At 45.8% G+C, this 20,478-nt stretch overlaps 1 protein-coding gene across 1 annotated transcript; it reads left to right on the forward strand.

Moving 5' to 3' along the window:
- The first annotated feature begins 8,136 nt into the window (after positions 1 to 8,136).
- Cckar (cholecystokinin A receptor) lies at positions 8,137 to 16,485 on the forward strand. Its single transcript, NM_012688.3, is given in 5 exon segments — positions 8,137 to 8,442; positions 9,184 to 9,435; positions 12,567 to 12,828; positions 14,870 to 14,997; positions 15,932 to 16,485. Coding segments are annotated over 5 exon segments (1,335 nt in total). The 5' UTR covers positions 8,137 to 8,285; the 3' UTR covers positions 16,468 to 16,485.
- The last annotated feature ends 3,993 nt before the right edge of the window (positions 16,486 to 20,478 follow it).

The raw sequence follows: 20,478 nt of genomic DNA on the forward strand, positions 1-20,478 counted from the left end.
CCTGTAGGAATGATAAAAAGACAAGGAATGACCTCAGTATCCCCATCAATTTAGTCTCTTGACCAAGCAGCACTTAGCAAATGTGAACAGTGCACCAGAGACTTCAGAAATGAATGGGGTATGATATACCATTGAAAGTGGTCAACAGGGCATAGGCCACCAGCAGCTCTAGGCTCACTATGGAGAGACTGGGGTTTCAATGACACATAGCACTGCATAGTAAGCCACAAGGCTATACCCTTGGGAGATGAAGTTACTCTGTCACCAGTTAAGGCTTTTCTAACATAACTAAATTCCAAATCTAAACATTTCTTATTAACGTGTGCATAAATTACATTTTTTATTAAAAAAAAATCTGACATTCTCCTTTAATTTACTGAACCATAGAGGAGCATGGTATCGAGAGTCCCAGCCTGGCTCCACTTTCCTAGGCATTGGGCCAGACAAGCATTATGTGTCTAAACATTTCAAGGCACTTGGGTCTTCAATTGCTCTCACTGCTAGTTCAGCTAATGGACTCAGTAGCTGTTAAAAATCCCAGAATAGAAGGTAGATACAAGTGGTTGGACCACTTTCCCATAAGGAGCATGCTGGGTTGCTCCCCACATCACTAAGGCACGTAAACTTTGGGGTTTTAGTGACCCAGGATTGTTCCCTGGATTTGTCGAGGCATGAGCAAAGCCTGCTACTAGGGATGGTGAGAACAGTAAGCTTGTTGGGCACTTGGCAGGCTGCATGGGGACAATGACCTCCTACCACACCCCCATCAGTCACAGCTCTCTCTTTATACCTAGTCTTCCGCTGAGGAATTTGTCCCCTTACATTGTACAGAAGAAAGACTCTGGATTGGGGACATAGCAGGAGAGCTATGATGAAGGCTGAGTGGACTTTTGGATTGTGTTTAGGGCCAGAGGTAATGGGACTTTCACGGGAGGTTTCTGAGGTCAAGATAGACCTGAGTACTCTGTTCCTACTTCTGCATATTGCTCAAGGTCTGAGCACCATAAGAATACGCAGAGGAAGCATCCTGCTCGTGAACTTGATGCTCTCCTGGTGGAATTCCAGTTATTTCAAGGGTGACATTGACCACATCGAGTTCCTGGATAGAAGGTAAATACCAGATGTCACAAGACAGTGCAGATGAGAGAAGAGAATTGAAGGCACACGGGAGCCACTTTGAGGATGTCCACTCATGACAGAATGCTCGGACCTGGAGAACTGTATGGGAAATGACACACCAGAGTAAACATCTAGAGGAATGTTTGGACCAAGAAGTGTAGGTGCTTGTATCAACCCTGGACCACATCTTTACTTACAGTACCACACATATATACCATGTGCTCTCTGGGTGCCAATGGGGTTCTGTATCGTGGTCTGTACTTTACGGAGAAAGGACCAGAAGTATAGAGTGATGAAGTTGAACGATGAAGCCCATCTGACCACTGGAGATTCATAAGGATGCAAACAAGGCTCCTTGGGTGATCTCTAGATAGCACTTGGCTCTAGGTATCCATCTCTGAGTAGCCTTTGCAGAGAACTTGTCCTAGGTGAAGCTGGGGAAATGCTATACCAATTTTTCTCTGGCTTCCTGGTGACTCCTATGTTAAGGGAGTCACCCAAGCACCTGTGCCTGTGCCTGACACACTGACATGCCTCTCAGAGAGTTGTGTGCTTGAGTCTTAAAGACTGCCAAGCTTCCTTCATAATTTGCCAAGGGCCAGAATTAGAGTGTGAATCAGTTGTTGGCCTCTGCCCCTTCAGACTTGAGGGGTGGCTAAGGTGTTATTTTTCTGCTGGAGTTATTGGTACCAGGTAGCCAGCCTCTTGGGATCTGAATGTGAATTCTTTGAAACTCATTACTTTTCTGAAGAAAATTTGTAGTAACATCTACTACCTGCCGCATATCTATCCTGTGGCCTACTAGTCACACACAGCCAAGAACAGAAGCAACACAAAATTGCAAGCTTACTTAAAACCTAAGTTTCTTTGTGATTATGTTTTGGGACTCAATTAGGCCATTGAGCATGAGCTTTGTAGATGACAATGTCATGTTGCAATGTCAAAGGCTGGGCAGGTCTGTTAGGAGGTCACAAGGAATATCACAAAGGAGTTACTATGGTGATATACAAAGCTGATGCTCTTGTCTTCATAGCACTTCAGCTAGATGTGGCCCAAGAGCCACACCATGAAATTCCGAACTCTAGTCAAGATAAACCCGGGGAGCCAGTGGTGTATACAATGCAGAAATAAGTTCTGGTCTGGGATCCAGAGAGAAGGCTCTGAAGAGGTATCAGCTATGGATATCACCAAGGGTAGGACTCTTGGTAAAACAGTCACCAAGATGCTAGGGGCACTGGCATGGCTAAGGGCTTGCAGAAGACATGGGAAAAGGAAAAGGAGGGGAAGAGAAGGAAAGATAGGATACAAACGAGAGACTCAGATCACATACTCTCCAGGGTCAGGCTGAAGAACCAAACTGTATGTATGTAGGAGTGACATGCCGATTAGTGTTTTAAAAATAACACAGAGTATATTCCGTGGAGGGTGAAGGGAGGCTAAAAAAGGCAGATTGTGACTTCCTTGTGTGATCTTTCACCTATGACAGGAGGAATTCACTAAGCCCGAGTGTTGGGACTGCGAAGGGAAAGCTCGGCAGTAAGTGTGCTAAGAATGGGAGATTACTTGGTGACGAATGAAGCTGGGTCACTCCAGACAAGCCAGCTGGGCTGGAGAAGTATGACTGAAGACGGCAGTGTGACAATTACCAGGACATACCCTGAGTACCACTGAGGAGACATCTGGGGAAAGATGAGAAATAAAATACACAGACTCTAATTCATATTACTGTGGTTAGGACTAGGCTGAAAGCTGCAGAGAAGTCAAAACAATGTTGGCTTTATGAAATTTAAAAAGAAAAAAACCTTCTCACATAAATGAAGGTAATCGGTTCAGCCTCCCAAGTACCTCTGATTACATGCCTGTGCCATGAAGGCAGACTTACATATTCTAAATGGAACAGTAAACATTATTAAAATACCACCAAGAAGTACTGAAACTTGGGAAAGCAAGGGAAGGAGGGGCGCGAGGGGAAATGGCTCCGCTATTAAAATGCTTGGCCAGCATCATGAGAACTGGAGTTCCTCACTTAGATCCCAAGCCCTGGAACCTCACATAAAGGCTGGGCGGGCATTTATCCCACCTGTAATTGCGGCCTTGAAAGACAGACAGATCTCTAGAGCAAGCTGGCTAGGAGGACCAGATATGTCCAGGAGTTCTAGGTCAGATTGCAAGACCTTGCCTCAATGAACAAAGTGGAAGAGAAACTAAGGGTGATTCCTGACACCAACCAGAGGCCTCTACGTCTATGCACACACATGTATGTGATCCACATCCACAGACACATCCAAAACTGTGTATGTTCACACATGTACAACACACACACATACATACACACACATGAAGATGAATAAAACTTGCAAGAATTATGCTAAGTGAATGCAAAAGACTGCCTTAAACATCACATGTGTAAAATGTATTTCAAATATTCTGGATGATGGGATGAGGACGTTTTTCTTCTTTAACTATGTTATTTAAAGAATAATTGCATTTCCCTCAGAATGTTACAAAAGCCATTTTTCTCATTTTGAGGTAGACACTCATCTTTAAAATCAGATGCCTGGAGAGTGAGCGTCAGGTGGACACTGCATGCAGAGTCTGACTCCAAAGCTGCAGGGGCAGAAGGGAGCCTTCTACCCATTAACAGAGGTCATCTGGAGGCAGAGCTCTTAATTTTCCTCTTCAACACAAACCATAGACATTTATTTTTATGGTCATCTACTGGGCCCTTGTGACATCCAAGCACCCTGCTGTGTATTTCACACACACTGTAATGGAGAACATCCTAGCAGCTCTCTGAGGTAAGTGTCACCAATGTGTACCCATTTTATAGGTAAGGTTATAGAAACTCAAGAGAGGCGATGCTAAATCTCAAGGGTTCTGTTATGGTGCACGCACGTGGAGGTCAAAGGTCACTGGATCTCTTTCTGGATCACTCCCCAGCATATTTTTTGAGGCAAGGTCTCTCACTGAACTTTGAATTCACAGATTGGGCTAGGCTAGAAACCAGCAATCCCCCAGGGACCCTCCTATCTCTATCCCCTGCACAAGAGTTACAGAGAGGCACCACCCATTCAGCCTTCTCTGGATGCTGAAAGTCCAAACTCAGTTCCTCCTGATTGAGAAGCACTCTCCTGGCAGAACTATACCACCTCCCCAGCTTGTTAAAAAACAATCTCATCGAAAAGACTTGCCTCTCTCTGTAGTAAGGCACGGGGTTGGTTATTCTGCAGTGACTTCTCCAAAATGATGGTAGGGGAAGGAAGGCTTCAGACATCCACCCTCCCTTCCCCGAAGGTACCCACCTTGCCTAGCACTCGGTGAGAAAGAAGGGAACTCCCAATCCATTCCTTACAGAAGGCTGAGCCATTAGATGAGAGACACTGAACAATGAAGTATTTAGATGGTTACTTTCCGAGCAGCCGGCCGCTTTGAGAAATGTCACACTGCCCTGTCTGTGAACTGGGTCTTCACACCGGCAATCACCCTGGCTATTAGAAGGTGTTTCTCTCAAATGGCTTCCCATTGAAAAGCAATCCTGTGGGGTCCTGAAACTTGTTACTTTTCTACATACCTTTTCCCCACTAATGTTTATGCCTACCTTTAATGCTAAAACGAAGGTAGCACACACCAATCTTGTTGGTGTTTTAGAAGAATTGTTTCCGGAGACAGAAATGAGTTTGAGAAGCAGTTAATAATCTCATTTCCCAGGACCCTGCTGAAACTGCTCATCTTCTTTTGCAGTTCAGTATTTGGCAGAAAAGACCCTGAAATCCAAAGTGCTATTCAACTGGAGGGAGCTCTCAGTCCTCACTGCTAATGTACATCTCCAAGTCCAAGAGACACTTAAGCCACTCTTACTCAATTTGGATAATTTTGTCAATTCACCTGGAATTGCTACCAATCAAAGCGGATGGTATTTCTAGCATGCCCACCACCCTTCTCAGTCATCTCTCCAGGGGACTGAGCAGGTGTGAGGATAGAAATCCCCACCATTTGGCTCCAGCACAGCCTTTGGTAAAAGTGCATTGAGGCAACAGAAAGAGAGCACTGTGGATAAAGCACCTGGAATAGTAAGAACTTGAATTTGGGTGCTCAGAGCCCAGGTAAAGCTGGTACATGTCCTGTGCCACTCCTGTGGTGGGGTAGAACACAGGCAGGAGAAACCCATCGATTCACGGGTATCCCAGCATACACAGCCATGAGCAACTCCTAAAACCCTATCTCAAACAAAGTGGAGAATAACAGCATACACAGCCATGAGCAACTCCTAAAACCCTATCTCAAACAAAGTGGAGAATAAAGACCAACACCTGAAATTGCTTTCTGTCAGTCAAACACTCACCATGGCAAGGGAAGGAAGGAAGGACAGAACCTAGCCAATCTGGGCTCCATGTTGGCTCAGAGCAGATTCAACTCAAGCCCTCAGCTCTTCTAGTATGTCACCCTCAGGGCTGATATCCCCATGAACCCCAACATGGGACACTTCCATGGCCTGTCATGCCTGGGTCAGCCATAAGCACCAGTGGAGATGTGATAGCTGTGCCCAGGCTATAAAGTAACGCTTCCCCAACCATCTGGGACATTGTGACATGGGATCCCTTGTTGCCCCCAGCTAGCAGATTTGGTAGTCAGTCTGCCAATAAGGAAGATTTCAGCTGATGGGATCTGTGGCCAGTAGGAGCGATAAAGACCATGGCTCCAAAATGAGCTGTGGGAAGTAGAATAACCCAGGAAGTCTCCAGGGACAGGAAGGGGCTGAGGTTAGAGCTGCCAGGTCACAGGTGAGTTGGGTAAGGGGTGGTGACAGTCATGACTAGTTCTCACCAACAAGTCATGAGGCGACTGGGGGTTGGTGTTCACAATTCTAAAAAGAAAATAACCACTTTCTAAGTCAGGGTTCTCCAGAAGGATTAGAACAGATAGAGTGAATATATTATTCATTATAATTATTATTTTAATTATTTATTAATTAATTATACGCACATAATTAAAATCAACTTTTGCTGACACAGTAACAGCTGTCTCACACCAGAGAGACTGGGAACCTGGTGGTTGCTCTGACCTCTAGGGCCCCTCAGCTGGCATGGTAGCCCCACCATGACTGCTCACAGCAGTCAGAGGCCACAGCTGCTCAGCACAGAAGACTAAGGGGTCTCAGAACTCTTGGTCTGGCACCAAAGACTGAAGCATTCCTGGGTCTGGCTTGGAAGGCTGGAGATTCTGGCTCCGTATCCACCGATTCTGTGAAGGAATAGCAGCTACAGTAGGATGAGTTGACTCAGTGACAGGTGAGCGAACGGCCAGTATCTCCCTTCCCCTGAGCCTTTACCAGGGCTGCTGCCAGAAGGTGCAGCCAACACTGGAGGGGGAAGCTCCCACATCCAGTAAAGCCATCAGCTCAGTTCCTCAGTTGAGGCTCCCTATTCAGGTGATTCTAAGTGTGGCAAGTTCATGTTGAAAACCATCACACCCTTGTAATGTTATCAGTGAAAGGCTCGTACCCTGACATCTGCTATTTACTGCATCCTTCATGGGCCAGCCTATCTCTGTCACAAATTCTATGAAGCCGTTGTGACCACTCCCTGATGAAGAAAGACCATTGGTAAAGTCACAAACTGTGCATGGTACTTTCCAGCGAGTACCCAGTGAAGCCAGAATTTGGTCCTTGATCCGTGTGATACCAAAGTTTGTCTTGCTAATACCTACCCACCTCTCCTCTGGTTTCTGCACCCTACCATCTGGTTTCTATGACTCCTTGCCCCAAACAGGAAAAGACGTTTTACCGCTATCTTCACAGCACGTCATCCTAAGCATCTGTGTGAAAATTGCCAGTTAGTTCTTGGGTCAGGGAAGAGCTGGGCAGAGTGAGCATTCGGTTCCCTCAGTGGGAAACTTGTACACAATGGGTGCGAGGGATACCTAGCAAATAGATCAGGTCATAATACACTTGGACAAACCAGTCAAAAACACAGATGTTCAGACTAAGGCCAGTTGTATAGTGAACAGTGAGGGACTTTTAAATATTGTGTAACTTCCTAAAATAAATCCAGGCCCCTGAACATGTCTCTCACACTCCTCCCCGCTCCCGACATTCCCTAACTTATTCCTACTTCTGTTGTTCAAACAGGCCAATCTCATTACTGCCTAAGACCCAGAGGTAACCTCTGCAAAAAATGTTGTGTCTCCTGTTGGAAGCTTTCTTATTTACCCCTCAGATCTTACACCACCAGTACCCCAGACCCCTACCAGGGAGGCTGCAATCCTTTCCTTCTCATCCTGGAAGGCTTGAAAAGCACTCAGCAAATGGTTGACTCTTGGTGAACAGGTCTGAGTGGACAAAGCAAAAAACAAACAAAATAAACAAACGTGAATAAAAACATTGCTGATTTCTATAGTATTAAGGACCTAGGAATCTGTATTCAGAAGAGTCCCCATTTCTGGTTAACAAGGGCAGAGAGAGACCACAAGCCACAGAACCGTGCTTGGTAACACCTTAACAACCAGCAGTTCTCTCCGTACACATTGCTGGGCAAGGCTCCAAAGCTAAAAGGCACTAATTGCTGTATATAAGGAGATAGGAATGCAGTCCTTCTGTGTCCCTTAGTCCTGATGGTCTGCATTATCGGATCTGTTACCTTGTTAATTGATGCTGTCTCTCACAGTTCAGGTCTCACTCTGAATATGTCTGGGACAATGACAGGCAGAGGGGAGAGGTAATAATTGGAGTTCTCTCTCTGTCTCTCTCTCTCTCTCTCTCTCTCTCTCTCTCTCTCTCTCTCTCTCCACACTCGTGTGTGTGTGTGTGTGTGTGTGTGTGTGTGTGTGCGCGCGCGCGCGCGCACGCGAGCACACATGCACGCATGCAGATGTGTCCCCATTCTGGGAAGGGTTAATATGCAGCCAGGCTCTGCCTGTGTTCAGGGCCTCAGCCTGGCCCAGGAGTGGGAGGGGTGGGCCTGGAAGGTGGAGTGGAGCAGGCTTGACTTGCACAGGCTGCCTTCTCCCCACAGGAGTGCAAATGCTTGCCCAGATGCTCTGAGAATGGCGAACTCAAGTTGCCTTTAGGAATGGCTGCAAAGCCCACACCTGGAAATCTCCCCCTCCCTGCTCCTCCACGGCAGGTTGCATTTGGGAGACTCTGTGATCATTAGAGGAGAGAGACAGGAATGAGCCATTCACCAGCTCGCCAGCACTTGGTAGAAAGCAGCAGGATGGACGTGGTCGACAGCCTTCTTATGAATGGGAGCAACATCACTCCCCCCTGTGAACTCGGACTGGAAAATGAGACGCTTTTCTGCTTGGATCAACCTCAACCTTCAAAAGGTAGGTGCCAGACACTATGATTAGAATTCAGAAAACTACCGAGTTAAGGGAGATATAGCAACAGCAAGGCTAATTGAAATATACATGCATGAAATATACATATATATGTGGTGTGTGTGTGTGCGTGTGCGTGTGCGTGTGTGTGTGTGTGTGTGTGTGTGTGTGTGTGTACAAAGTCCCTGGGAGCCAAAGCTAAATGAAGTTGTATGTTCAGAAGTTTGGATAAAAGAGTAAGAGAAATCTACAGTCAAATATTTTTATTGTTCCCATGGGAGCGTTGGGGGCTCATGCAGGATTCAGGGGGATGCTAAAAGCGACATAGGGAGAAAGGGATGCCAAGTGTGGAAGGCTGAACTTACAAGCGTTACAGAAAAGGCACTGTCACAGGGTAGAGGCTGCTTTTTCTTAGGGGAAACCCAAGATAAAAAAGTAATTAAAGCAAAATAAATGTTTAGCCTCAGGGGGAGAAAGCCAGGGGTGCTCAATTCAGAAGCGTTGTCCTTAGGAAAAACTGCTTTCCTGAGTGATCCGTTAACATCCCAACCTTTAGAAAGCAGTTGGACCGCCCTGTGCCTTCCTGGGCTGGTTTCCATATGATAGAGCTAGTTCAGGATGCTCGGTTCAGTGCCGCACACCACTGGGGACATCATCAGGAACTAAGCACTCCCTTGGGGGCTTAAGGTTTTTAACATTCTGCCCTCTAAACCCCCCATCCCTCCAACTCTCCCCTTCACTCCGCAGAGTGGCAGTCTGCACTGCAGATTCTCCTGTACTCCATCATATTCCTTCTCAGTGTGCTGGGGAACACGCTGGTTATAACGGTGCTGATTCGAAACAAGAGGATGCGGACGGTCACCAACATCTTCCTGCTGTCCCTGGCTGTCAGTGACCTCATGCTCTGCCTCTTCTGCATGCCGTTCAACCTCATCCCCAACCTGCTCAAGGATTTCATCTTCGGAAGTGCCGTGTGCAAGACTACCACCTACTTCATGGGTGAGTCCTGCAGGTGTCTGTGGACAGGGCTTATCCCCCCACACACCCCTTTGTCAGCCCCTTGATGGTCACAGCAGACAGACCCTGTTGGGTTCCAAAACACCAAGCATCTGGTTGTCTGAGCCCATGTGCAAGGACACGGGTGTTTTCTTCACAGCAGGTCAGTCCTCCTCATGCCAGGAAGGTAGGTGTGTGTGTGTGTGTGTGTGTGTGTGTGTGTGTGTATGAAGCTGATTCAAAACACAATGGCGATTGAGTAGACTTGGCTCTTTGCAGAGGGACAAGAATTCATAGGTAACTTCACCTTCCTGGTGGCCGTCTTCCTATTAACTCCCAACTTCTTCCTATTAACTCCCAACTTGGGTCAGGGTTTCTTGGAATGGAGAGGGTTCATGAGATCAGAGCTCTTTACTGTTGAGGGTTTTTGTTGTTGTTCTGTGAGAAGTGGAGGCTATTTTAAACAATTTCATCACAGTATAGCTTTTCTTCTCAGGTTTCACTTTCCAGACTGTTCTGTCAAAGCTTGGGGACATCTTAGGTCAGGAATGTGGTGAGCGTGTGTGTGTGTACCTAATAAGAAACTGAATATGTTCCTAGGGACTGTGAACTATGGAGGAGACCCTGACTGGATGAGCTATGTAGTTTGCTGCTCATATCAAACACAACAATGGCTATAATTAAACTCTTAAACTGGGAAAAATAAACAAATATGAAAACAAAGCGATTGTTTTAGTGCTTTTTATGCACTTTCCTTCCACGATCTTGTTTCCCAAACACCTGTGTAAGTAACTGCTATTAAATCTTCCCTGGCTCACCAAGCACATGCAAGAGCAGGAAGTATAGGGGCTGCAATTTGAACCTGGATTAGCAGGCACCGCCCATGGTGAGCACATGCCTCGGTTTGCCAGCTGCTGTGGTTTCCCCTAACCCTGGACAGAAACATGTTCCTTGGTCCTCTTTGTCTGTCATATTGCCTTGTCCCTTGACTGTTCTCAGAACCAACTAGAAGAGGGAGAAGCGTGTGCGCTTGTGTGTGTGTGTGTGTGTGTGTGTGTGTGTGTGTGTGTGTGTCCGTGTGTGTCTGTGTGTGTCTGTGTCTGTGTGTGTCTGTGTCTGTGTGTCTGTGTGTGCGCGCACACGTGTGTATGCATGTGTGCGTGTAAGGGGGATGTTTGGTTCTGACTGACCTGTATAAAACAGACAGCACTAAGTTCGGGGTAGGACAGTCTTCTGAGAAAGCTTTAAAAGTCTTAATTTTTCCCAGCTGAGTATGCAGATTCCAGCACAAGATGCAATGATGATGAATCCCCGACCCCCGTGCCTGAGACAAGTAACCAAGAAGTGTCCTGTGTTCAAGTCTCCTGAACGTATTCTAAAGCCTCAAACACAAGGAGGCTTCCTGTTAGATACTGAAGCCTTGCTGAGAGCTCTTTAACATCTGAGGCCCTCCCAGGTGTCTCACGGGTACAGTGGTCCAGCATCTTAGTCAGAGCAGGAAGGAGAGGTGACGTAGTATTCCCATCATCAGTGAATAGTCACACAGCTCTGACGGCAATGGAACTATTCACTTTAAGATGCCCACCTCTTGGGGCGGGGTAAAAAAAAAAAACAGATGCCCACCTCTGTGCTCTGTGCTGGGTGAATTTCACCTCAGAACGGTTTCAATAGCCAAAATTAAGCAGCAAAATAATTCTTGAATTATTTAGAGTGTCATAATAGCTTACTTTGTTAAATTCACCCTTCCTGGTTTTGGCACTGGTTTTGTTCTTTGATGGTTTGTTTTGGGCAGGGTTCTGAAGGCGGCCTTGACCACCTGGAAAGTTACTGTGTAGCTTAGATTGGCAACTCCCAGCATGCACCGGGCTTTGCTGAATTTCTCATTCTGGTAATTTAGATCCTACCCTCTATTTTATGGTCTCTCCAATTCTACTCTAACAACAAATACCTGATTTCGTGTGGGGGTTGGAGGTGGTGGTGTGCTGGTCTGATCGTGGGTTTGTAGTGACTGTGGACCCATTGCACAGGAAAAAACTCAGTGGGATTTAAAGCAAGCATTTCAATTCTATATCATAGGCTCTTAAGAGTGGAGTCCAATAAAACACAGTAAGTGATTCTACCCAAGAAAAGAGAGAGAGAAAGAAAGAAAGGAGGGAAGGAAGGAGAAGAAAAGAAAAGAAAAAGAAAGGGATAAAATAGTTTTTACTTAATGGTTCTAGAATAAAATTATACATGGCTTTTAGGGAGTTACTGTGTCTGTCATGGTAAGGAGTGGTGCTTTAGGATGCCAAGCTTAGAAAGTCTACTCCCAGATCTGTTGGTAACAGCTAATTGGTAAGTAATGGTTCTTGGACCTGAAAGTTCTAAGGTGAGCATAAGACATTATAATCAGCAAACACCCAACACAATTGGAACTCTTTTTCAGTGTCTGCAAGTGGGTGCTGTAGAAGGGTTGGGATATGTCTCTCCCACTCTAATCAGGATATATGTTCACTTTTAAAACACAGAGACAGAAGGGCTGGAAAGACCTGGTTCTCCCCCACAGAGAAACCTTTAAATCACTCTAGAACCTTTTCTCTGTCATCTTTTGTGACTAGGCATTTGTTTTTTCAACAGATACCTTAAACTTAAGGTTGTTTTCCTCTTTTAAATTGTGTATAAGAGATTTTGTAAAAGTCAATGCTTCAGGCTCAGATCCAAGTGACCCTTGGCAACATGGAGTCCTGAAGAACTCAGCCTCTTAACATGAATTTGACCACAGGCTCCTGATCAAATTTAGAGTTCTCCCAAGGTTTCCAAAAAGCCCTTCTGTGGGATGGCAACTTATTTTTATCCCCTTGCTTATTAATTAATGAGTACCTTCAGTCCAAGCTGGAGTTAGACTGCAACTGAAGCTCAAAAAACTTACCCAAAAATTGGCAATGGGATGTCTTGGCAAATACATACGCCTAACTGTCTGAGTCTTGGTTAATACACAGCTGGGACTAAATCATCGTTTTAAAATGTGCATGGTCTCGCTTTACCCCTTGAGCATTCTCAGGCAATTCTAAACTGCAGTTCTGATACATTTAAGCTAATGTACAAATAAACTTTGGAGTCAACACCTGAGTACCAACCCTCTTTGTTCCTCTCAGGCACTTCCGTGAGCGTTTCCACCTTCAACCTGGTAGCCATCTCTCTGGAGAGATATGGCGCCATCTGCAGACCCCTACAGTCCCGCGTCTGGCAAACAAAGTCCCATGCTTTGAAGGTCATCGCTGCCACCTGGTGCCTCTCCTTTACCATCATGACTCCGTACCCCATTTACAGCAACTTGGTGCCTTTTACTAAAAATAATAACCAGACGGCGAACATGTGCCGCTTCCTGTTGCCAAGTGACGCTATGCAGCAGTCCTGGTAAGGCAGTGCACTTCGCTCCTCCTTTACAATAAAGCTAGTCTAAGTTAGCAGTGTGAGGGACCGGAAAGCCTTACCAGATGACTATGAGTCAGATATCCTAAAAGCTTTCTAAGGAGGGTCTGTTTTTGTTGTTTCATGTATTTATATAATGAAATTTAGTTGTCTTCCCCCACACACACACCCTCTCTTCCCCCTCCATTTCTGGCTGAACCCTCTTTTCCCCAACAAGTCACCCTTCTATTCCCATGCCTTCTTTTTCTACGGGACCCACAAAGTTAAATTAGCTCTTCTTGAAGCACTGAGTAAGAAGTTATTTACTGGAACACGGACACCTTATGACTGGCTATACACCACTGAAGAAAATAACGCATCTCCCAACAACAGTTAGCTGCCAGCCTCGTGGTCCACTCCGAGGAGGGTCATTCCAGCCTCACCCTAGAATGATGGAGAGAATACACAGTGAGAAACCAGGACCCTGACAACCATACAGTTATAGATGAAGCGATGTTAGCACGTCCATTTTGTAGATAAGGAAACTATGACTTAGAGGTGCCAAAGTGGCCAAGCCCATAAAGATAGGAAGGGGGAAAGAAGCAAAGTTCTCTCGCTCTCTCGCTCTCTCGCTCTCTCGCTCTCTCGCTCTCTCGCTCTCTCGCTCTCTCGCTCTCTCGCTCTCTCGCTCTCTCGCTCTCTCGCTCTCTCGCTCTCTCGCTCTCTCGCTCTCTCGGATTACCCACTATGTCTATGCATCTGCAGTCTCCGAGGAGTTTAAACCGGTTGATTTACAGAGCTATGATTTTCAAACGAATTGATGAGAGAATTTAATGAAAAGATGCACACGTGCGGGTTACATTTACTAATTATAGGGCTGCCTAAGAAGCAGGAACTAGACGCTCAGAAGTGGCTAAAAACCCAGATCAAGTCCCTATGCTTTCTTCCTTTCGTTCAACCAAGTAGCCTGAAAACCAAAAAGCATTACACTGTGAAAGAGAAGGATATACAAGACGTATCAAAACATGTCCAGTCGCAATGAGAAATGGCCCAGCCACTGTTTGCCTCTGACGACTGTATGGTCTAATCTGTAACTTACACATGCCAGACTACAAAAGTGATTTAGGGGCCAGACTCACAGAGCAGGAGACTGTGAATCCTCAACAATCAACCGGGTTTAAGGAAAGCATAGCTCAATCCTGCCAGGCACAAGACCTCGTGAACCAGCAAATCAGCTTCACAGGGTGATGGAGAGTGTACACTTGGAGAGAGTTATGGGCAGCAAATAACACGTTTGGTAGAACTGAAAGATTTTTCCATGATTCTGATGGAAACATTTAATGGCTCCCATTGGAGGGTCAACAAGTTGCATAGCCTGATGCATATCGCTGGGTTTCAAATCTCACCTCTGCAATAGCTGTATGATTTTGGACACATTTAATCTCTTCAATATCCTCATCTCTACATTAAGTGTTCAGATAATAGCAGCTGTTATCAAAGGTTCTCATGTGAATCACACTGAGCCATGTATACCAAGAGCTTGGTCTCCCCTGTAGTGCATGGCAGTAGTCCCCAATAGATGGAAACTATTTTCATATTATTTCAACAACTTGGATGTATAATCTACATACTCCTATTATTTTTTTAAAGATTTCATTATTTGTTTATTGTTCTCGTCATTCACTTTTAAACAGGGCCTCACTATGTCACCCAGGCCAGTCTCAAACTCTTTTGACTTGAGCAATCCTCCTGCCTCAGCCTCCTGAATATCAAGGGCTTCGGGTACACACCATACCCACCTTCTCTGTTATCCTTTAACAGGTTAGTTTGTCTGGAGCACAGAATGGTGCCACATTTCTCCAATTCAAGCAGTCTTCCAGGGACACTTTAAAGAGTAAGCGTAGCCAAACCTCCAGACATGGACTTTTCAAAGATGCCAAACGCTAGAAATTAACGTGTCTGCTCACACCACCTCACCCTCGTCATTCCCGCCCATCAGAACATGAAGGTCCAGAGTCACTAATTAGATTTCTTTTAATTGTATTAGGCAAACATTCCTGCTACTCATCCTCTTTCTTCTCCCTGGGATTGTGATGGTGGTGGCCTACGGGTTGATCTCTCTGGAACTCTACCAAGGAATCAAATTTGATGCCAGCCAGAAGAAATCTGCTAAAGGTACTGATCTTTGGGCTGGATATTTATTCCAAAAGAGCTCAAGAGCTTTCTTTGTAAGTTAGCTAGAAGGACTCAGGATATATGGAGCACGTGCTGGAAACTTAAGAGTAGTTCTGAGACTCTGGGTCACAAGGCAGTCAGCAGACCCAGAATCCACATCTACAAAAGGAAGAGATATTTCTTCTTGGTGGGGTCCTGAGTGGATTCAAATGAGACAATTCTCGCGGGACACAGTGACACACAGAGGGCCCTGTCCCCGAGGCTTGCTGTTATGTAGTATTAGTAGACAGCACCTGGTGATTCTGTTCTGTACACTACATTAAGGGACATCAGGTCTCCGGCCCATAAGCTCAGCTTTTGGCCACTCATTTCTCATCCTCTGCCTCTCACACTTACCGCCCTCCTCTCCCTTTCCTCTTCCCTCCTCCATCCTCCCTCCTCCCCCTGAACCTGTCCCCAACACCTGTGTTGACATAACTTTTTCCTTTTCTCACTCTGTTCCCCTCTCTCAGTTCCTCACTATGTAGATAACGCAGTCTCTCTGGCTTCTATTGACTTTCTCTCCTTGTTACTTGAAGTCCTCATGATAAAAGTAATCCAAAAACTCAGCAAGCAAACATGAAAGAAAACTGAAAAGAGTATAAATATTTACTTTGTAATAACTTTCAGCTTTACAGCCTTTGGGTGTAGGATTGTATCATCATCATCATCGTCATCGTCGTGGTCCTCGTCGTCGCCGTCATCGTCGTCGTCCATACATGGCTTCTATTTCGGAGAACTAGTGCAAACCAATACTAATTCAAATCAGTATAGGCTAGGCTGCCTGTCCGTTTCTCCAGCTCAAGTTCCTGGATTGGGGGTAGTCAGGGGCTTTACGTCTTCTCTCTGGCATGACTTGTCCTGAACACTAAAATGATGTCCCTTTCCCACCCAGAGAAGAAGCCGAGCACTGGCAGCAGCACCCGATATGAGGATAGTGATGGCTGTTACTTGCAGAAGTCCCGGCCCCCGAGGAAGCTGGAGCTTCAGCAGCTGTCTAGCGGCAGCGGTGGCAGCAGACTCAACCGGATCAGGAGCAGCAGTTCAGCTGCCAACCTGATAGCCAAGAAGCGCGTGATCCGCATGCTCATTGTCATCGTGGTCCTCTTCTTCCTGTGCTGGATGCCCATCTTCAGCGCCAACGCCTGGCGGGCATATGACACGGTTTCTGCCGAGAAGCACCTCTCAGGGACTCCCATCTCCTTCATCCTCCTCCTCTCCTACACCTCCTCCTGTGTTAACCCCATCATCTATTGCTTCATGAACAAACGCTTTCGCCTGGGCTTCATGGCCACCTTCCCTTGTTGCCCGAATCCCGGTCCCCCAGGGGTGAGAGGAGAGGTGGGAGAGGAGGAGGATGGGAGGACCATAAGGGCATCGCTGTCCAGGTATTCCTACAGCCACATGAGCACCTCTGCTCCACCCCCCTGAACTCCACCTGGTCCACTGCTGCAGCAGGAAGGAGGGGACCGGGGAGCAAGGAGGAAGAGGAAGTGGGAGGAAAGGAGAGGGAAGACCCATTTCTCACGGCGATTCTTCAATGTCTGCTTTTCATCCTTCACAAAGTTCCAGAAGGAACCTAAGGTGGGGTCATGAAAACGCCAAGACATTTTCCATAATGTTTACCATGGGAGAGACCTCAGCAGGCCGGTGATAAGAGCCCCACTGGGCTCATGCGACAAATGTCACTGACAAGTCCATGTTCAAAATGGAGGTGTAGACTTTGATGAGCTTTAGAATTTTCTAGAACAGCCCAGGTGAAGTGTCTCTATAGTGACACACTGCTGTTCTCTGCTTCTGCTCCTGTAGAATTATGGCCCTCCCCAGGAAACCCATGCCTCCTTCCTATGTACTCACTACAACTACACACCTTCTCATGGCCACCAAGGACACATGGGACACACACACCTCCTCTGGCCACGTCTGAATATGGGAATAGTCTGACAATTTTTAAAGCTTGAGGTTGGCCAAGTACACTCATGGGTGTAAGCTGGGGTCATCATCAGAAAACCAAGAATGTGTCTAAAAGACAGGTTTTAGAATTTTTATTTCTACAAAGGAAAGCGTGTGCAAGGCCAGTAGCCAGAAGGACTGTTTTCTGTCAGCAATGTCAAGCTGCAGAAGGGAGGGTGATCTATACGGTGTAATCTCTCCTCTGTATCTAACCCCACAACATTTTTTTTTACCTCAACTTAATTTCGTGTGTTCACCTGTATTTCCTCCTTTCCAGAAACACCTCCAGGTAAGAAGGGATATGTACATACCAGGGCAAGGGTGGTAACATGTGTAGTCAGTCCCCAAGGAACACTGGCATGCTGGGACTCAGTTAATAAGTAGCTTTGAATGCCAAAACTATGTATGCTTTTAAGTACTGTTGATGTAGCTCTTGGTAATTTGGCTCAGTGTGTGTGTGTGTGTGTGTGTGTGTGTGTGTGTGTGATCTGAACATATGGCTACATTATGTGTGTGTTAATAACTTGTAAGTGGATATTGGAATTCAACAAATGTCATCATTCTTCCATAAAAGTTGGAGTATCGTGTGAGCTTCATTTCTTTGAAAAATTAGTGTTGAAAATACTGAACTCTGAGAACTCTGTTTAAAAACTGAAATAAATTACACAATGAGGGAGACCATTTCTAGATACCATGTACGATCCAGTGTACCAAGCACACACTTCGGCTCCCTTCCTCCCTCCCTCCCTTCATTCTTCTTCCTTGCACGTTATTGTCTTGTTTACTAAAAAGAGTTAGTATGAACCTTTCCAACAGAAACAAGTTTGTACGCGCATGTGGAAACTAAAAAATATGCAAAGAAAAGGATCCAAGGCAAGTAAGTTCATTGCTGCGAAGCTGTCGACTGTCTAAGGAGTGGGCCATTCTTCTGCTTTCCATGAGGTGATAACAATGCATCCATCCAGGCCCCACACCCTCAACAGTCCCCAAACCTTTCTGTGGAAGAGGGGAGCAGGGAGCAGCAAGGCAGGATAAGGCTTTCGGAGTTCTAGATTTGAGAAGACGTGCGTCGTACAGTGACGGCTGTGCCTGAGGGAGCGTGCTGAGCACAAAGCAGTCCCTCACTCCCAGCTTGTCAAGCCATTCCATCCCCTTCCTCAGACTCCACTCTAGGGAAGAAGCTCTCACCAGTCAGTGACTTCAAAGCCAAAATGCAGAGTCCAAACTGCAAAGACAAAAGATGTAGGAGATAAAAAATGCCTTTGACAGTTGAGTAGGTCTCACATAACTTTCCTGCCTAAAATAGAGACTTGATCATTCCCTCTGACCTTCTGACAGTATCAGAAAATAAATGAAGAAAAGTTAAGAGCCCCTGCATTATTAGGAACTGCTGGAGTTTGTGGAGGTTTATTAAACTAAAGACAATGTTCCAGGATTTAGTCAATAAAAATACAGACTAAAATACATGCAACTAAAGTGTAACTTCAGATAAGACGTTGAGCAATGGTTCTCAACCTTCCTAATGCTGAGACCTTTCCATACATCTCTTCGTGTTGTGGTGCCCCAACCATAAAATTATTTTTGTTGCTACTTTATAACTGTAATTTTTGCTATTGTTATGAATTATAATGTAAATATGTGTGCTCTAATCGTTTTCGGTGACCCCCGTGAAAAGGTTGTTCATCCTCAAAAGGGCCAAGACCCACAGGTTGAAAAACAATGTTATAGTTAATAATTTTTAGTTTGAGTGCATCCCAAAAGGCATACTATGTTTTATCTGCCGACTCTATTTTGAAATTTTTTAAAGCAGGTAAAAACATAAACAAGGTTTTCCACATCCACAGTAATAAAATAAATGCCTTTTCTCATTTAATTTATTGGGAAGTCACCTGCTGGAAGCTGAAAGACAGGTATGGAGGGCCATTAATCTGTGACGAGCTTCGGAAAGATCTGATTTTACTGATGAACTTTCTTTTTAGTACAGTAATGCTGTCCTCATGTTTCATTAAGTCAACTTCCCTTGCCTTATGTTTAACAAGATTACTGATTTGAACATGAATTCAAGTCAAGGGAACAAACACCCAGACTTTCTAGTACTTTCTGCTGTCTGCTAGTAGCGTTCCTTCAGTGGCAGCATAATACATTGGAGCACTGGAATTTAGAGTTGTGTCTCCGCTTCTTATGCCCCAATCAGCATGATAAGGTCTCCTAATGCATTCAAGGTGGCAGATGAGCAGTCCCTGCGTCGTCGCCAGGGTTTGGTCGCACGTGTCCTTGTATGCTTAACAGGTGCTTCTCTGCTTAAGCAAAATGTCATCTGAGTTAAGTGAGGACAGCTGCTGGGTCTCTGCTGCACCTCCTCCTGTGCTTTGCCTAGCAACCCACAGACGGTGGATGTTTAGTAAACATTGACTGACTCCCATTACACCTCTTCTGCTTTCAGTGGTCTCTCGTTCCATCCACAGCTGTAGTCGACAAGGGAAAACTCACTCTTGGGGGAGAAGGTCCTTTCTGGATGCATCCACCCTAGATTCTCATGCATGGCCTTTTTCATGACCTTTTGATCTGTTCTCCCTCCTTTTTCTGTCAGTCCCATAAAGTAAGTGGATAGAGAGAGTAGATATAACCCCAAATGTTTCTGATGAGGAACTAGGTAACAGCTGTAGTCGACAAGGGAAAACTCACTCTTGGGGGAGAAGGTCCTTTCTGGATGCATCCACCCTAGATTCTCATGCATGGCCTTTTTCATGACCTTTTGATCTGTTCTCCCTCCTTTTTCTGTCAGTCCCATAAAGTAAGTGGATAGAGAGAGTAGATATAACCCCAAATGTTTCTGATGAGGAACTAGGTATCCTGCCTAGAAACAGTGTGGAGATGCAGGTAAACAAAGGCCGGGAACCATTGGTCCCTAAGATTACTCAGTTTAGCTCCCCTGGCTCCCATTTCTTTTGACAAGAACAATCAAAACCCTTGCCTGCATGTCTAACTCTTGCTGAAGAGCTCAATTTACCCCTATCATCAGAGCTCCCATGGACCCCTTGCTATGCCCCCAACCATTTGCTCTTCAGCAGAACCCCAGTGGGAGCCTTGTAGAGCCACCCCAATCCATGCTGCCCTCTGGCTCTTGTCTGCAAATGCACAATTTCCCTCTCTTTTGACTCGGTTGTCTTTGACCTCTCTGGTGTCCTGGTGCCTCTCAGACGAACACAGCTTCCTAGTTCCCAAGAGCTGCTATCACTCCACACCCCTCCCACCCACTTTAAAGCGTAGTCTTTGTAGAACACATGCCCTTCTGGCAGAGGAGGAGAGATCAGGCAGGGACATACATGGCATGCCCTTCCTTCTGACACATGATAGTCATTACCATATTGAACAGAGCAAGTGTGCCTACCCCACAAAGCACTTGCAGTCTCCAAGATCACTAACAGAAGAGGAGGAACAGTTAGCACCACCACATGCCATCATTCACAGCACAGTACAAGGTCTAGC

The sequence above is a fragment of the Rattus norvegicus genome, chromosome 14 (genome assembly GCF_036323735.1).
Source record: "Rattus norvegicus strain BN/NHsdMcwi chromosome 14, GRCr8, whole genome shotgun sequence".
NCBI classification, from domain to species: domain Eukaryota; kingdom Metazoa; phylum Chordata; class Mammalia; order Rodentia; family Muridae; genus Rattus; species Rattus norvegicus.